The 19,702-nt window shown below is 37.1% G+C and overlaps 1 protein-coding gene across 1 annotated transcript; it reads left to right on the forward strand.

Moving 5' to 3' along the window:
* Nucleotides 1–956: 956 nt before the first annotated feature.
* On the forward strand, nt 957–18,760 carry LOC148590151 (F-BAR domain only protein 2-like). Its single transcript, XM_088539419.1, has 6 exons — nt 957–994; nt 10,944–11,035; nt 11,986–12,060; nt 13,440–13,581; nt 13,670–13,822; nt 18,532–18,760. The coding sequence occupies exons 1-6, from the start codon at nt 962–964 to the stop codon at nt 18,664–18,666; spliced, it is 630 nt and encodes a 209-aa protein (XP_088395545.1). The 5' UTR covers nt 957–961; the 3' UTR covers nt 18,667–18,760.
* The last annotated feature ends 942 nt before the right edge of the window (nt 18,761–19,702 follow it).

Consider the following 19,702-nt stretch of genomic DNA (forward strand, 5'->3'; position numbering starts at 1 on the left):
GAGTAGTATCAGTAGAAATGCTGGTGGTAGCAAGCAGGCTGTCTCTGTGCCCATTGCCACACCTGAGTCTGGCCCCTGAGACGAGGAGGGCAAGGTGAGTTGCCTCAAGACCTTCAGATTCAAGGGGAGCAAGAGGACTTAGCTTAAGAGTGATGAGTTTTAGCATTCCTAAATTGTGAGGTGTGAGGGGTTTCTTTTTCCTTTCCCTTTGCAACAACCATGTGAGGTAGTGGTAATACTATTTCCTGCTTCATTAACCACACTGGAGAAAAGAGCTAACCAAAGCTGCTCCTCTTCTGGACAGGCCCAGTTATTGTCTTCTGTAAGTATATTTTTATAATTAGGATTTTTTTCACATTTGGGAAGTGAATCCCTTGGAGACTGCAATTACTGGCTTGTGTCTCTGTTTTCACTTGGAAGTTTACGTGGAAGTTTACATTTGGAAGAAGTTTCTCTAAATCTGATGAAGCCTCAGTAGTTATTCTTTCTAAGCTTTAGAAACTACAAAACTACAACTAGGCCTTCTGTTAATCTTTTCTCCAAAAAAGATAGGATCTAGTTGCCTCACCTATGCCCTTATGCTGCAACGTTGCAGCCTTGTGCAAAACTCTCCAAGCTGTCCCTCACTTTCCTGTTCTGGTGAATGGTGAAGCTTGGGCTGCTGCCCGGGCAGACCTTAAGTGGCACCTCCCCTTACTCCACCCGCGCGTGGCACGAACGCACCAGGGGCGGGGCCTAACGGCTGCACCCCGCGCTAGGTGTGCCGGCAGCCCCGCGCACATGCGCGCGCCGCTGTGGCGAGGCGCGCGCACGGCGACGGCCCCTGGCGGCGCATGCGCGGGGGCCGGCGTGGCGGCGGCGCCGTGACGGGAAGGGCGGCGCGCTGCAGCGGCGCCTGCTTCCTCCGCCGGCGGAGGCGCTGGGGCCGGGCCGCGCTGAGCGAGGGCCGCGCGGCGGCGGGATGATGATGGCGTCCTTTGCCGAGAGCTTCTGGGTACGGATGTAGGGGCCTGGGGGGATGGGGCAGCTGGCGTCGCTCCGCAGTAACGGCTGCGGCCTGGCGGTGATGTACGGGGCGCCGCGGGGTCCAGTCTCGGCCGGCAGCAGCGGGGACCGTCGCGCTGTGTCCCCTCTTGTCTTGTGGACGGCCAGGGAAGAAGGAGGGCGGGTGGGCGCCGGTGTGGAGGCCGCGCCGCCCTCAGTCGGGGGCTCTCGTTCAACGTGGCCTCGCCTCGAGCCCGACCTGCCCTCCTCAAGCCTCCTGGCTAACGCGGGTGCACGGGGGGGATCGTACCGGCCGCGGAGCTGCACCCTGGAGTCTGCTCCCCTTGCGTGTCCCAGGGTGCAGCCAGTGGGAGGAACAACAGACCTTGCAGCCTGCTCTGTAAGCGTAGCTGCTGGGCACCCGTCTTCGTGGAGAGGCACGTTTATTTATTTTATTTTTTTAATAAACGAGCAAATACGTTCCTGCGGAGAGAGCATGAATTTGAATTCATATTCAGTCTCACATGAATTATAACTTGTATTCACTGTGGATGCATCTGGACCAAAGCATAAAAATAACAGTTCTTATAATCATCAGGTGTCTTGCAGCTCTGCTGGTTTACAGGAGGTTTAGTTTTTAACACGCATCTCTACCAGCTTGTAAGGAAAACGTTAAAGCAACTATTTAACAAGACAGGAATAGGAAGAGAAACTTTTAGATCTCTCTGCTCTTTTTCTACATGAACAGCACATTCTCAGTGCTTAGAGAAAATTGATCTCACAAATGTGTTATTATTAGAAATAAAATGTAACGTGAGCCTGGTTTTGTCTTTGACAGCTTTACTTTGTCTTTTTATTTTCACTCTTGTTTTAGACAGAATATCAGTATTCAGTATAATAAAATATTAGATTTGCTTTCCCTTATGAATCTGTTTTAAAGGGAAGCTCCTCTGTTGGATAGGGTTATTAGGGTGAAGAGTTTATCTGTTGTACAATAATAATTTTTTCTAATACAAAAATTCCTACTTTCACTCTAAAAGTTAGTATACTCTAGTAGGAATAAAATAAAAAGTGAAAGTGAGCGTTTTTCACTTTAAATATGCTATTTAACAAAACTTTGGTATATTCTTTTAGCTGTTTGTGTCGAGCTGTGTTTTAGGCTGGTAATGCTGTTAGATCAGTAAAGGCAGTGGGCCCATTCCTGTAGCTTTTCTTGGCCTGACTGTGGCTTCGTAAGTGCTATCAGCAAATATGAGATAGTGGACATGTCCTTCCCCCCTTCCTGTCCCATCCCACTCCCCCTTGCTGCTCTGCAGAGCCTCTGCCTTATAGTGAGGCTGGCAAGACTCCTCCTGTGGGTTCAGCGGTGAATGCCGAGTGAAAGAGGTTGTCTTCTGTTAGCACAGTTCATCTACCTCCATAAATGCCTTAAAATAGGAAAAAGAAGCATACTTTTCTTGCTTGTCTTGCAGTTATGACAGACACTAGGCAAGGTCCAAACACTTGAAAAATTGTCAAACATCTGCAATACCATGGACAGGGTTTTCTTTTGTTTAGAAGTAAAATAAAAAGGAACAGGGATTGCTGCTTCCTTGCTGATGTGGGTAAATATCTTCCAAAAGTAACTGTAGTGTCTAAATATGATGATTTTTATGTCTGAAAGTAATTAGTATCTACAGCTCCTGGGGACCAAACGTAAATACACAGGTCATTTTGCATAATTAGGTCTGTCCGTTTTGGTCGACTTTTCAGAATGGATTATTGTTCACAACTGTTAACTGTAATACTTTAAGATACAGGATACAAGCCCTTTATATACTTTGAAATGTAGTGACAGGATTAAGGTGAAGCTTAACAGTTTGTGTGTGGAAAAACACCGAATGTGTAATGATTAGAGAATAAAAGAAATGATTAAGTAGAAGGCGAGGTGGTAGTGAATAGAACTTCTGAAGAACTGTGTCCCATTTCTCTCTTTTGCTTTGGCTTTCTAGGTGACACTGGGCAAAACCTTCGGCTCCCTTATGCCAGTTTCCTCATCTACGAAATGGGGCATTTATGCTCTGTGAGATAGTGACATGAAAATGAATCTGCACCGTATAATTAATATTTAATTATACATGTACATGCTGACATCAATTTTCCCCTGAAATTGTGCATTGGAAATTGAACTCTAGACTTTCTGCTTTAGAAGGTCCTTTACCTATTCAGTAACTTTCTGCAGTTGGTAGGAAAAGAGATTAAAAACTTCCTAAAAATGATCTCATGAAAACAAAACAAATCTTAGTTTCTCTATGGTAGTAGTCTTGTAACTTATTACAGTTTTTCATATTGTATTGTTTTTAAAAGTACTTGAGTAGTTGCAGGTACTTCTGTAGGGAATGTAAGAAAAATGTGCTTTCTCTAAGATGGTTTTGGACCTGTCAGCTGCTTCCAAGAGGGCATTGAAAGATAAACAAAGCTATTTTCAGGACTTGTAAAGTTGAAGTCACTGGCCTATGACTTGAAAAATATAGGGGTCAGTAAATACGCAATGTAGTCAAGAACTCTAGAGCAGCAGTTTTCAAAGACAGTAGAATACAGTTAGTTTAGGTGGTATCAAAAGTTACAAACAGGTAGTACAGGCTAGTATGGTACATTGCTTTTATTCTTATGACTGAGTTTCAGGCATTCAAGTCATATGTCCAAACATTCCCAATTCCTAATTAGGATGTTGTCATAAAACAGTGGGTGCCTGCTGCTATGTATGTGCTGTATCAAAGCAAGGATGAAACTTAAAGGGAAGACTTTCCTGAGTTATTTCCATTATGCATAATAAGGTTTTGTCACTTTGAGTAGGCTGATGCTGGTACAGTAGAATAAAAAACATTTATTATCATTGGCTTACTGTCGTCTTAGCACTAAGGAAGTATTGCACAAGCTTTGACATAAGTTTGATTTTAAATTGAGTGGTTGAATGGTGCAGGTGATACTGTTATTATTGAAAATCTATTAAACTGCATTAAGTTAACCAAAATAAGTCACTTCTAAACCAATATGTATTTCCTATTTTTTTCAAATTTATTTGATAAAATTGTTAGAAGTTCTTCATAAAGCTGGAAACTGATCTCTTCCTTATGTTGTCTGTGTTAACTCTGGAAATTTTGTGATCTAAAAATGTATGCTTTGACCTGTTCCCTTTATTTTTTAATTGCTATTACTTGTAGCTTTCAAGAATATAATATCTTACTGAAACTGGAACAAGCAAATTGAAATTGTCCGTTCCCTTTTGGTTTTAGACTTGCTCAAGATTTTTCAAACTGAAGAAGATATTTACATTGCCTGGTCTATCAGACAACCACTTTTGTGTATTTTTATATTCTCTGAATTTTTATAGGTTTTTCAGAGACAAGGTAATTGAAAATTCACTACTGATAGCTAACTTTGGAAAAATATAACACCATAATATTTATCAGAAGAATATTTTCATGTATACAGAGTCCCAGAGTCCGTGGTCAATTAAATAAACTATTTTTAAGCAGTAGGAAGCAGTAATAGTTTAAACAATATGACAGCAGTGTTTATCAGAGCATCTAAAATGAGTTTATTTGGGGTTAGGTGAAGTTCTATCACTTTAATTAAAGTCTTAATCCTTTAGGAGAGTAAATTGAAAACAAGGCACAATGAATAGTATATATCTTCCAAAGCCTGTAGGTAGATTTTTTATTGTTAATGTTTGTAACTTTCATTCTGGAAGTATAGGAATGAACTCCAAATCTATCATTGCGACACTAATATTTGTAGATTAATAGTTAAACAGAGTAGGAACATGCAATCTATTGTTCTGTTACATTAATATTTGTAAATTGATAGTCAAATAAGGTATTTTGTAAACTATGTTAATTAAATCTTACTGTTGTTGAAAAAATTGCACATAGTTTCAGGAAATACCTAATTTGAACTTTTTTGAGTGCAATTCTTGCACTCATTTTTTCACATGAAGGTCATTTACCCAGATATGCTCTATTCCTCTCATATTTTATGTTGTGTAGAATAAAGTGCTGTTAAAGTGCTGAGTATTGTGTGGCTGTTCTAATTTTCAGAATCTCCTGTTTTGTTGTGTTGGATCTTGTGCCTCACTACTAAAAGCGAGGTGGTTGTGTGTCCCCTCCTGCCATGTTAATGGATTGATCGTGTACAGCTGTGAGGGGGCATATTGGTTCAGCTCTTGGAATGGACAAAATGTTGCTACTGAAATGATTTTTATGCTAGAAGCTTTATATTTACTAGGATTCTTCTATGCATAGTGTGTTGATTAGGGGTGTGGATTTTTTCATACCCCTAGCTGACATTGTAGTGTGAGCAGAACTTTTAAATGTAAAACTATATTTAGGCCAGCCTCCCTGGAACTGCAAAACAAGAGGCAAAAGAAAACTTTACTTTCTTGAACAATGTGACTTTATTGCCTGTATTCATTCTTTTTCCTTTTTGTATATGTATAATGTTTAGCTATCTGTGACCTAAAACCTAGTGAGAAGCTTAAGAATTAGTCTGTGCTTGACCAACCATTAGATGCTGTGTATTTGTTCATTCTGGTGGAATATAGGGGATTAGGAAGGAGTAATTCTGGTGCTGGGCTCCTTTTTGGTTAAGGAGGTTACTTTGTAGTTGTGCTTTCAACACAAGTGTAGAAAGCCATTTTAAGACAACGTGACTGGGGTTCTCCTGAGCTGTATGGGATTGTTCTTTTTAAAAAACAGAGTAAAGAGCAAAAACCGTAAGAACAAGAATTCATTAAAATATGCATACCTCCTGGAAGATTAATTTTGTTTTGCTTACAGCTTCCTTTTTCTTTTGTTAGGCTTCTTCCTCAGTAAGGCAATAATGGTATATCAAAACAGGATTTGAAAATTAAATTTTGGAGTTTAATTTACTTCAAATGCCCTAAAATGAGAACTAGATAGAGACCTAAACCTTTTCTGGTTAAAAAATAAATAAATAAATAATAAATAAATAAAATCCATGTAATTAAGCTGAGTTGACATTTCTGAATGTTGCAGCTCAAGTACTTGCTCACCCATTTTCTAGAGAATAATTTGTGAGCTTCAGAGGCTATTTTAAAAAAGGATTAAAGGATATGACTTTAGCAATTTATTAAAAAAAAAAAAAAGTATAGTTTTATTCTATTCTATTTCTTGAATGTAATATGGTAATGTGTGGAAGGCTGAATAGTAATGAAGGATGATCATGAATGAATACTCAATTACTACTAATGTAGGTTATAAAAGCATAGGTTAAAAAGATGACAATTTGCATATTTTTGAATGCTTCTTACTTTACTGAACTTAGGGTTTTTTTTGTTTGTTTTTGTTTTTTTCTTAACCATCTGAACTTCTCTGGTCAAAGTTTGACCAAAATCATAAGGTGTTTAAATACATGTAAATATTAACATCTCACTTGCTAAGTTTTGGTATCGAAACAGTATTTGCAGCTGTCCTTTCTTCTCCCACTGACTAAATGAGTAGAAATATCTGGTCATGGAGATTTTAGAGTAGCCTTAATAATTAAGGAACATCTGTTTGCATCAAGGTAAAAAGAGAGTATTAGTCTTTTGTGCTAATATGCATTAATGTTGAAAGGTTTTAGTCCAAAGTAGAGCCTGTACTTACACAACTTGTTTAGGAACATAAGAAATAAATGCTGCTACAGATTCCCTCAAATTTCTATTTACTATACTATACATAAGTTTTATATTCAGAATTGTCTTTATATGTACAAACAAAAACCTATACTTAAAAATATGTGAAACCTAATAAAATAGTTTAGCAAAACAGGGAGTTCCTGTAATCTGTTTCCTGTTATGCACAAGTCATGGAAATAGTGAATTCTGACTTGACAATTGCTGGCAGGGTTGCTTTCATTTCCATAAGAAAATAATAGCAGTTAGTTTCTGATGAAGGGAAATGGAAGGACTCTGCCCTCATTTTCCATCATTCTAATTGATTTTGTATGCAGAGTGGTCGGTAGTGTCTTACTGTAGACTTATTTGAGGTGTTTACTTATGTTAGAAGTCTTTCCTCTTACAGCTTGCTGTCGAGACATGTACATTACATCTTCTCTTTTATGACATTGTCAAATGGTAAATCTCAACAAGAATGCCAGCTTCTGAGTAAGGTTTTGTTAACTCTAGGAAAAAAAAAATGTTAGAAAATCCTAAGTAATTAAATGGAGACCACATGGAGAGGGGACTACTAAAATTGTACATTCTTAAACACAGTTTTACAGGGTTTTGTTTGTTTTTGCAAAATTATGGCAGTGTTATCCTCAACAGATGACATTATGCACCCCAAATGATATTCACAGAATGGTCTTTCAAACTGATCAGGAACTATATTGCATATAATCTCATAATTCTCGATCACGAAAGAGGTTCTACTTTCTCCAAGAACTAGGCAACTGCTAGATAAACCCGCATCTGCCTTCACTGGCTTTCTGTCTTAGCAGTCAGTGATAATTGCTTCTGAATGGGAGTGGAAGGTCTCAGTTCCCTCAGCTGTCTGCTGTTTTTTTTTTTTTTTTTTAATTTTAAGTAGGTCAGTACTGGACTTTGTGACCCCAGTTATTGCTGTTGGTATCAGGAATTGGGGGTAAAAACACTTAATGAAGAAAAATTAGCTTGACATATAGCTTCCACCTAAAGAATAGTGCACAACATATTGGGGGGAATGCTGAGGGAGAACTAGCAAAAAAAAGAGCAGGCTTGTTGCCAGTTATGTGCATACACAGTAAATGTACTACTATTTTCTTGAATTCAACCACCTTTTTTTCCTGCTTAGCCACAGCATATGTCTCTGTCTTTATCCTAAATACAAAACCTTAATTCTGATTTGTATATGAATATTTGAGTTAGTCTTCATAAAAATAACTACTAAATGCAGTAGTTGTAGATAGACTGCAAAGCTCTTCCTATGCAAAAAAAAATGTGTGCCGCCAGACCACATTCACTGTGTTAGGTTTATGTCTTCAGAGATAAGTGGGAAAGGCATAATTTATAGAATTGTCCTCAGGTTAATTATCAGAACTCTTGATCATGTAACCTGGAAATAACTGGACAGTTAACATGCAGTTTTGAATTTTAGACGTGTGTTTATAGGTGGAGCCTGATAGTGGTAAAATAATCTGACACTTGGCATTGTACTAGTAAGTGAAAACAGGTTTTATGCCTGTGCTGAATTTAAACCACATTGTGCCTCAGTTCTGGGAGTCTTGCTGCTTTCTTTAAATCTTAATGTATCTTTCACAATTTCTTGGATTAGTAACTATTGATGGTGGATAAAACGTGGCTTTCAGGGGATTTTTTTAATTTGGAAAATATCTGTTCTGGTTCTCTGCTGTGCTTTTTGTTGTTGACGGGAGGTCAAGAATGAGTAGGACTGACTAGAAAACTTAAGGGGAAAAAACAGTTGCTTTGCAGTATATTTTACGTACAGTTAGGGAACAAGAAGAAGATGGAAATTTGTTGTTCCGAATCATGTCGTTTTGTCAAGCTTTGTGAAGTTACGACGGTGATAGATTATCAGCGCTCAGGAAGACCACAGCCAGACACAGGGTCAAGGCTATACTACCCTTCCTGTATTTTGCCCAGGCAGGAAATTTATGGTGCTCCAGTATAGAAAAGATTAAAAGCTACTCCATCACAAAAAGTCTCTTCCAGAGTTTCCAAGCAATCTGTGTTCAACACATTGTGTGCAATGTATTGGCTTAGAAGAAGCACATTAAAGCCAGGGAAAGAGAGAACAGCTCATAAAGGAGCATTATATTATTTTTTTTCTGGAAGAACTGCTTAACACTTACTGGTAAATGTTTATCTCTGGATTTAGACATAGTAATAACTTCAGAGTGACTAAAGAAGAATTTAGATTTATATCATAATTGAAAAATATCAGTGATGTCTTAGAGTCCTTCTGACATTTCAGTAATGTGATGCATTCATTGGGGTTCATATAGAGTAAATACAAAAAGTTAGTATGTACCTATTACTACACCAGTAACAAAAAGTATTCTGTGCCTCAAACTGTGAGGAAAGCTAGTTCGATATCCCAGAAAGGGTGTTGAAACTGTTTTCTTTTTGCAGAGATCTTATTCATAATAAAAATAGATATGGTTGTCTCGGACATAATTTGTTATTAGTTCTTAGTTATATTCCCTATGTGCCCAATATGAACATAGGATTTGGTATCTTCAATTGCTCCAAACAACTTATTGAATTTTTACAGGTAGATTAGTACTTGAAATACTAAGACTATGTAACATAAATAAAAGCACAATTTATGTATTTCCTACTAGTTTGTGTTCTTATCCTTTGTTAAACTGTAAAATCCATATTCTATCCGTAGTTCTCTTTTTATATTAGTATAAACAGTTTAGCTCTACTAGTATCGTAGTTTTTACGGGTCTTTCTGTGATTGCAATTATGCTAAACTGATCTACATTTTGATGAACAGGTTACAACTTCCTGCAACCTTAGAAACATTTATTTTAAAGGTTGTTGTTGTTGTTGGGTTTTTTTTGCTTGTTTTTTTTTTCTTTTTTTTAATACTTGGAGCAAATAAAGCTAATATTCTAATTTCTGGATAGCAATCTGAATCCAATTGCCTTCCTTCACCTGTTACTTGTGAATTTGTGTATATTCATGGTATCCTTTAAGGGAGCTTCTTATATTAATGATGAGACTTCTGTGTTACCTAATATTCTTCACATTTAACATAAATATGGCTGCTGTAAAGATCTTCCATTCACTTTTAGCTGCTTCCACTTAGGTTGCAGATTGCTGCCTGCCCCAAGCTTTCTGCTGCTATCTCTTCTGCTTTAGCAGTACAGCTGTTTGTCCTCATAGTGATCCAGATCACTGAACTTTATTTGCCAGCTTTGTTTTTCAGCTGTATAAGTTCCTTAATCGTGTTGGTTGCGCAAACAAGTTGCCTTAGAACAAAAGGGCATAAGTGATAGGCGGGATGTGTGACCATATCGTCAGGCTCCTCTCATTGGAAACAGAGCTGCCACTGTGAGAAGTCCAACATCCTACTTCCCCTCTTTCCTTCTGTTCCCCTCTGAGAAGTCCAACATCCTACTTCCCCTCTTTCCTTCTGTTCCCCTCTGAACATATGTGCAGTTTTCCTGAAGACAGTATTCCTGTGGCAAAATGGATCTGAAGATGTTGTAAGGGAGGGAGGGGAATGGATTCCCTGGTAGCAGCAGTGCTGCTGTGCCTTGCCTTGCCTTCCTTTAGTCCTCATTGATGCTTTCTCCTTTCTGGGACAAGTTCAGCCTGGTGCCAGAGTGATAAGCTGGCTGAGTTTATTAGTTGGTGTTTAGGACAGCGTCTTAGTTTTACTGGTGAGATTTGCCTAGTTAATTGGAATGTGTTTTAAGTTTTAAAAACAAATATAAGAACAAAGTTACCTCTTGGAAAGTAGAGATTGGTGATTTTACAAATTTTACAAAAAATAGAATAATAACTGTGAAGTGTGAAGAACTGGGGAGGTGGTTTATCAGATGATCCCCAAATTTGAATTCCACTGTATTGGGAATAATGAAAGATTTGATAGAATGGAAGAGGAAGGCAGTATTAAATGTTTTCACTAAGGTAGGGAGTAAAAGAATAAATGAGCTGAAGAAATCCAGAAAATAAATGGTTTTGAATATAACCCAGAAGTATATAAGAGAGGAGCTGTCATTAGGTTTGGCAGAGAGGGTAATAATGGCTACTGAGGTAGTTTTGGTTCTAGTGTTTTTATATATGACACTATTGGGACTAACAGAGCTATTGGGGGTGGAGGGAAGTCTGAGGAATTAGACATAACCATTCTGTTCATGAAGCATGAAACTATCAGTTGTTAAAGGATGTACATTTTATACTTTGTTCTGTAATTGCTTTAACATGTTATGTTTGATGATTCTCCTTTCTTTTAATTATACTTTAGGGGGAAAGGAACAATGGCTTTGATGTCCTGTATCACAACATGAAACATGGACACTTGTCAACAAAAGATTTAGCGGAATTTATTAGAGAAAGGTAAATATTTATCTTTGTTAATCCTGACTCTAACGTGCTGTTTGTGATTTCTATTTAAAAGTTATGTGTTGCAGTAACGTGCAGAATATATATAAAGCAGTATGAAGTAACTAATACTAGAATATCTAGGCTTGTTCCATTCACTTATAACTAAATTGTGACCATTAACCATCACTTAATAACCAACTTCTAATTTGAAGGTTGATTTAAATTATAAATGTAGAAAACTAGAAATGTCATATTAAGTGTTGAGCTGTTATGCTTAAGTTGATACCAGTTTTTCTTCATGTTTGGAAGAAAAGGAATTATTTCTTCAGTAGTAAAAATTATATCAGTCTTTCAAGGTTTTTGACCAGAGATACAGAATTAAGGTGTTAACAACTGTCAGCAAAACTTTAAAACGTGATACCTTTGGATTAAGAGGGGAGAAAGTTATTTGTACATAGTGAGGGAACTTTTTATAAAGTGTTCGTGAGATTTAAAATGTAATTAAGTTACTGTATTATACAACTGTGGTTAACATTTAAAACTAACATGCCTAATCCCCTTCTCCAAAAACCGACTGTCCTGTTGTGTTAGAAGTTCAGTAGATTTAGATATGTACTCCTCTGTTAAAGTTTCAGGTGACACTGCGACTTAGTTTCCTGTTTTCAAAAGGAAATTCTTTGTGCTTGAGAAGTGTACTAATTATTGCTAAGAACTGTTAAAAATAGAGGTAAAACATCAGGGAAAAGAGGAATAATTTTATGCGAATTTTGAGCTCTTGGATTTTATATATTTATATACATATTTTAAAATCATATTTATGTGCTTTTGCATATACCTTTTGAGAAGTCATTAATATGTAGCTGTTTTCAGCTAAAGTCCTATGCTTTGATCTTTTCAAATACATATCCATCTGTCTTCAAAATTGAAGCATTGATTATGCTTTTGATTGCTTTCATTGACAGAGCTACAATAGAGGAGGCGTACTCAAGGTCAATGACAAAACTAGCCAAATCAGCAAGCAATTACACACAACTTGGGTAAGTAAGTGTGTATAAAATCAGAATAATTCATTATATGACTGTTAGGAATCCAGTTTGATTCTGACTTTTTTTTATTGTCGATGTTGAAGGATAAATGGGTACCATAACCTTGCCACTTTAAAAGCAAGGTACCGTGCAACTATGACCAAAAAAAAACCACTAAATAAAGAAACAAAAAAAAAAAAAGAAAAAAGAAAAAAGCTAAAAGAAAGGACAGTACAGCTCTTTCCTTCTGGTTAGAAAAAGACATGTAGGAACTGTGAAAGAACAGAATGATACAGAACATGACTTTCTCTTCTGTGTGCCCAAGCATGTGAGGAGAGAACATATGGTCAGCAAATGTGACAGTAAATTTATTTCCATTATTGCTGTATTAATGCTGTAATAAGAGATTTAAGAATGAGACTTTTCAATGATATTGAAAGACCTATTCCATAGTTAAAATTTTAAATTAATTAAAATTTTATACACAGGGTATGAATTTAAAAATTAGAACGATTGATGGATTTTATTTTTCATTAGAAAGATCATGCTGACAATTCAGGCTTCTTAGATGATGCTAAAGATTTTTTTATTATTATTATTTATGATAATTCCTGCTGGAAATTTAGAGAACCTTCATCAACGAATAGTTTTATACCAGTTATTTCTGCTCTTCAAAAGTTCATTACCTGCATGTAAGCAGGTAATGCTGTAATATAATAGCTATCAGTGCTATAAAGGCTCTTCATGGTACTTATTTTTCAACAGCATTGATGAAGAAGCTGTGGTAGGAGCATATCTGTAGAATAGCTGATGTGGTTCATTCAGTATAGAAATTGGTATTTGAGACATGTCCTGACCTTACTGTCCTTTACCATACGGTTAATTTCCGTTAATCAGTAAATCCCTTTTAGACACAATCCACTTTGCCAATATTTTTTTTCTGCTTTTTGCTGCTATGATGATTTAAAACAACTGGAAATCAGCTAGCCTTTTTGTGTGTGCATGTATGCGTTATTCAAGTATATGCATGGAAATACTTTTCCAGATTCAAAGTTTTATATATATATTTTAGCTGATCTTGCATCATCTTGCCATTCATGTGTACTGAAGATAGGGAAGATTGAGTGAACTTCCATGTATCACTCAACATGACTAATGAGTGAGAAACAGCACAAACTGAAAACTTAGCTATTATTCCAAATACAGTTGGAACATATTTAATAATGTAACTTATAGTAGTTTGGGGCTATTTCTTTTGTTTCAGTTTTAGGAATAAGACTGAACTTCTGTAAACATATTGCTGATACTATAGCACTATAAAAAACTGAAGCTAATCAAAGGGTGAAAATCCAGATGAGCATTAAATGTGTATTTTTTTTTTTTTCCTCTAGGACATTTGCACCTGTTTGGGATGTTTTCAAAACCTCAACAGAAAAACTAGCAAGCTGTCACTTGGATCTTGTACGAAGATTACAAGAGATAATAAAAGAAGTTCACAAGTATGGAGATGAACAAATTAAAGCTTATAAGAAGGTTATTAATTCTTCATATGCATGTAGAATCACTTGTTAACATTAAAATTAAAAACATTTGTTTTTGACATCTGTGTGATATTTTACAGACTAAAGAAGTTGTTTCAGGAACATTGGAAGCAGTGCAAAATATTCAAAGTATCACTCAGGCCTTACAAAAGTCAAAGGAAAACTACAACACAAAGTGTGTCGAGCAAGAACGATTGAAAAAAGAAGGCGCAACCCAGAGAGAGGTTGATAAGGTATCAATGCAATAATTGTACATCATGCAATAATTGTGTTTTATGACTTCTACAGATATTATCTATAATTGTTTCAGAATTTATTATGTTTTTGGATAATTCTGCTGTAGGTAAATATGCAAAAACTCAATGCCCTTGTTTTTGAATTAAGGAATAAAAAGTTTTGTTCTTTCCCTTTAGCTGGGGCAGTATAGCTAATTGTAGGAGTATTTGAAGTCTGTTCCATTGACGAGAAAAAAAGTTAATGTTACTTTCCGTTCTAATTTAAGGTGTTCCTATTGTATGCACCAAAATCCCAAAAGATGAGTATCCTGATTTTGTATTTAGGATTGTCCTTGGTTCACTGGGCAATTTGGATCCATTCAAGGAACATAGGTAGTAGGGGGAAGTGTTTCCCTGTCGTTGGCTCTACCTTATCTTTTTAAAACTTGATACCTCTGCCTATTTCATTTCTATTTAGCTGATCTGTCTGGGACTCTGCCCTTGTTAGAATGGTTTAGTGCCTTTTTTTACTGCCATGTTTGATAAGTGGATAGGACAGTTGATTATCAGCTTTTCACTCATATTAAAAGTGATCCTTTTGAGCTTGTTCTAATTGTTTTCTTTAACATAAACCTACCTTTTTTCATACTTTCTGTCTCAACTGACAGTCAGTGTTGGGTTTTAGGAATGAATCAGAAATGTGTAGGATGACAAGGTATTTTCTGGTAAACTATTCAAAATATATTTTTTTCACAATTCTTGTTATAAGATTAAAACTTTTCAGTAAAAAAGGTTCAATTTACAGAAAACTTTAAGACAGAATGTTATAATCCCTTGTCCAACTGAAAACTGAAAACAAAAATTGTTCAAAAATTGCTGTCTACCTCCTGAAGGTAAAAAGAGGAAACATTATAGGGTGACATACTGTGTTGAAAATGTTGCAGTTTGAAAGCCGCAGTGGTGTAGTGGTGGTGGGGGAGGAAGGAGATATCAAAAAAAAGTATCGGATTCACGAACAGTCCGTGGACCGTAGGTCCGATCGCCTTCCTAGGAGCGAATCGAGTTCCCAAATAGCGTGATCCACTATAAGCTCGACCCTGGCAGTATCGGATTCACGAACAGTCCGTGGACCGTAGGTCCGATCGCCTTCCTAGGAGCGAATCGAGTTCCCAAATAGCGTGATCCACTATAAGCTCGACCCTGGCAGTATCGGATTCACGAACAGTCCGTGGACCGTAGGTCCGATCGCCTTCCTAGGAGCGAATCGAGTTCCCAAATAGCGTGATCCACTATAAGCTCGACCCTGGCAGTATCGGATTCACGAACAGTCCGTGGACCGTAGGTCCGATCGCCTTCCTAAGAGCGAATCGAGTTCCCAAATAGTGTCACCAACTATAAGCTCGACTCTGGCAGTATCGGATTCACGAACAGTCTGTCAACTGTAGGTCCGATCGCCTCCCCCCAAACAAGTAGTCGAGTTCACAAACAGTATGATTTATTCAAATGCAACATTTACAAAGCAGGTTTCGGATGTCAGTACAGGAAATTCTCTACTAGAGCGTGGGGTTTTTAGCTAGCCCTGATGTACAAATGTGCAATCATCACTCACCCCAGAAGATGGGAGAGGGCTCTCAGTCTCGAGTCTCCTCAGGCGGCATTCTGACGCAAGGGGAGGAAAGGGGGATCAGCCTGTTGACTGACCCAGGAGTTACGATGGTTTCTTCCCCCTCGCTTCTTAGTCTCCTCAGGCAGCGTCCCGACCTGAGGGGAGGGAAGGGGGCTCAGCCTGTTGACTGACCCAAGAGTTACGATGGTTCCTTCCCCTCCAGACTTTTCATCCTTAGTTCACCTTTTATACTTTTCTTTACATTCAGGTGGAGCTTGAGTGACTAGAGTCATACTTAATATTGTTATTGATTGGTGAAAAAGTTTCTCGCTTTCATTTAAAGGTACAGTCAACCGAAAATCTAGAGCGCATGCTCAGTGAGGGGTGGTCGTACCTCAGAGGCGGGTAACTTTTGGGATGGAGGTATGGTTTTCACATTATAATGAGCAAAGTTCAAGCAAAGTTCATCATTTGCCACTTTTGCTGGCTCAGCACCGGACTTGTTATCGTATATCTCTCATTAGACAGCCACTGTGCGGCTTATCAGCAGCCCAGCACAGGGAGTGCAACAGAGTTTGGCCGCGGAGCCTTCACCCCGCTCCATCCTCCGTTACTCCCTTTTGCAGCTGCGAGGAGGGCAGATTGCGTTGCCCAGGGAACCGTGGAGGAGCAGAGTCCGTGCGTACCAACCATCCTGGAAGTGGCAACTGTGTAGCACCCCAAGCAGGCCTCTGTAATGCCAGAGCTGTGTTAGGCCCTAGTTTTCCTCTCAGTTCCTGCTTTCAAACAATTCTTCCACAAACACTTCTTCCACACATACATGAAGGCTTTTATCTACTCTTTTATGCATATTCCCTCAATGCTTTTGTCTACAATTAGACTGTAGTCGAGTGCTCAGCTAGTGCTTCAAAAAGACTGTTTCCAATGGAAGCTGTTGACTGTGGCTATCACATTCTTTCCAGTTATGTTTTTACTCAAATTTACCCTGGCCATTTCAGGGAGCTGGTATCAAAGACTATATTCTTTAATTTTCTTTGGCATAGAATAGGGTTATTACTTTCAGCAGACCATAAAGAATGTTTGTATCAAAATCACAGGACAGCTACTTTATCACAAAGCATGGAATAAAATGATACAGTAGCAAATGCCTTTTAAAAGTTTATTGTAAGGCCAAATATTTGGAGATACTTTATTGTAGAGTCTGAGGAGGAATCTTACGGAAAGATATGTCATTACATTAAACTGAGGCTGAAATGTAGTGTTAACTTGCGTAATAATTTCCTGTTGTTCCCTGACATGTCAACTTCTTCATTTATAATGATTGCCAAAAAAACTGTTGACTGATCCTCATGCATTCAGTTACTGTAAGTCTGATACAGGGAGCTCTGGCAATTGTTACACCTGAGAATACACACATCCTGTTTTCAGAAGAGATTATTGGTTAATCATGTAGCTTTCACATGTTTGACTATTTTGTCTGTCTTGCTGAATAATCACTTTCCATAAATGCTCTTCAGCACATACCCTGATGATTCTGCTTATAGTTAGACATGGTTGCAAAAGATAGAAAATGTTTCAGTTTTGTGTCAAAATCCCATGTATATGTGGTTTCAGTTCCATAATGCTTCACAAAAAAATCCGAATTTAAGTCTTGTAACTTTGCATTTCCTTTCTTTTCAGTGATTAAATTTAGAATCATCTTACTGCAAATCAACCTTAACTTTTTGAAACCAAATGTTTAATAAAACACTTTGTACTTTTTCTATAGTAAGTGGTATCTGGGAATCAAGACAGGGCTATTTTCTTCCTGGGAATTCCTCTATAAGGAGGTGCAAGAGTGGAAATAAAGTTCAGGGGAAGTAATGGATGTTTGTCGCATCCTGTCATGCCATCCTTAATGCCCAAAGGATCCTTATACACAATCTTTATATAGGGTAGTATTTTCAAGTTACCTCTGTTCTGCGTTTGCAAGACTATGTGAGCAAGCTTTGTTTAAGCTTTCTCTGTGATGGGAAATATGCTTGTGGAACTGCAGCTTCAATGTTCTTTTGAAATCCTGGTTGCTATTTTCCTAGCTGAATGTGTTAGCACTGTACTATTTTTTCATGTTTTTCAGTTATTTTTCTCTTTAAAACTCCAAAGAAAACTACCTCTTTCCCAAGGGCATCTTTATTTTAATTTCTCTGAAAGTTATAGATAGTGTTCAGCTTTCCAAGTAGTAAGTTTCTTACTGGAAGTGAGAAGTAGTTGCCATTTTTACTATGGGACTGATAACATTCATTTGAAACAAGGGATGAGAGCTATTTAAAAATAGAGCAAATAGAAAATATATATTAAACAACTATCTCCAGTGAGTAACAATTCAGAAATGTTTTTTTTTTTTTTTTTTTTTTTTTTTTTTCTATTTCAACTGATGGGAAACTTGAAGGAGATAAACTAGGAATGTTGAGCAAAGAAGTCATAAAAAGCTGATGTTGAAGAGAAAATAATTGATTTTTAACTTGAAGGCGAGATAATATCAGTTTCCAAAAACTGTGTCCTGTGTATCATTCTATAAACCTTGCAAATAATTTTCTCTTCTAAAAACAATCATTTAATTCAGTTTTGCTGCTGTTATATTTTTTTCCTGTATTTCTTTTTGTCTTTTAAGAATATTAAGCCCACAAAAATATATTTTTGGTTTAATGTACCAAATTGTGCTGGTGCTCTGTTTGCACTGTATTCTAACCCTACTTTCTTCCTCCTTTTTTCTGCATCTTTGACAAAAGAGCTAATTGGTTAACTTCAGCAGCCTCAACTTTAAAATGTTGATACCAAAATATGTTATAAAACAGTCATTGCTGAAAAGCAGCAGGGATTTAAGTGGGATAACTAATTATACATAACTATTATTTTTAAAGGTGGTTATATGGTTTATGAATAGATATCTCTCAAGGCTTGAATCTGAGTTATTTGGTGGTGAAATTTTGTTGCAACATTTCACTGTTTTGATATGTGTCTTTTTTTTATATATAAGTCATTATAGGCTAATTACTAATAATGACTTTAAAAGCGTTGGAACAGTGGATGTGTAACAGCTGACAGTTTTTTTTTTTTTTCTTTGTTTGTTTTAATTCTGTAGGCAGCAGTTAAATTGAAAAAAGCTACAGATACCTATAAACTATATGTGGAGAAATATGCTGGGATTAAAACTGATTTTGAACAGAAAATGACAGAAACTGCACAGGTAAGTGTGCTTTTAAAAGGTGCCCATTAAGATCAGTAGATTTAATTGCCTCTCATTCAGATTTGATCTGAACTTAAAGCTTTTGGAAAATCAATTCAAGATAGTATGTCCTTTGAAAACTGATGTGAATTACAGTGTTAAAGGTAGTAGTAGGCAAATATTAACGGACCACATATATTGTAATGTTGGCGTTGCTGTATAATTCATCTAGATATTAGCTCTCTAGAAAGTCTTTTTGGAGAATTTTTAGGAAGAAAGCAAAAAGAACTTCTGGAAATATTTTAGGTGTGTGGTAATAATGTGGGAAATTATGTGGGTTGATGGTGAAGCAGAATTTAGATAGGAGTTTTAGTACTGGTATCCATCATGCTTTTTCATTATTTTTCCAGCAAAACACTTCAGTTACAGCTTGCTAAAGTGCCTTCCAAATTGTTTAGGCACTTTGAGAGAGAAATTTCTTTTTGAAAATTCATTGTGCTTTTCCTTAATTTCAAAGGGTTATTTTTAGGTATGGAAAAATGATTAGGGAGATTCCACTGTATTTGTATTACTAAAGTAGAAGTGGAAAAGTGTTACAGTTTGTTGGAGCTCTGTGGCTATCGGCATGAAGATTTTGCAGCATGGGGATTGTGTAGGCTGGCATGTGCAAAGCCACCCTGTCCTGAACTATAAACTGCTTCCAAAATCTCACAGAATTAGATCTAGTTCATCTCTGAATAGACCTTCAAAACAGCTGTCACTGAGAGGATACCAAACGTATCACATACCAAACCCCCCACCCCAGGCATTTGTGCCAAGAAAGATCTCTAGCATATTACTGCAAAATTCTTCCTTTAAATGACTTATATAGAGGTCTTATAAAATCTTTCATTAAAGGATGTCAGTAGACATCTTTTTCTAGTATTCTGACTAGGATCTGATTGGAAGATTTATGCCCCTTATGCTTCCCCTTTCCTTTTGAGTACATTATTTTTTCTCTCATTTTAAAAATATTTGTTGTTTTAAGTACTCTCTGTGCGTAGTATGTAATTGTGCCTTCTTTGCATAAGATAGTGTCAATTGCAGT

Source organism: Tinamus guttatus, unplaced genomic scaffold (genome assembly GCF_059628265.1).
Source record: "Tinamus guttatus ecotype Peru unplaced genomic scaffold, ASM5962826v1 Tinamus_guttatus_pri_ptg001664l, whole genome shotgun sequence".
Taxonomy (NCBI): Eukaryota; Metazoa; Chordata; class Aves; order Tinamiformes; family Tinamidae; genus Tinamus; species Tinamus guttatus.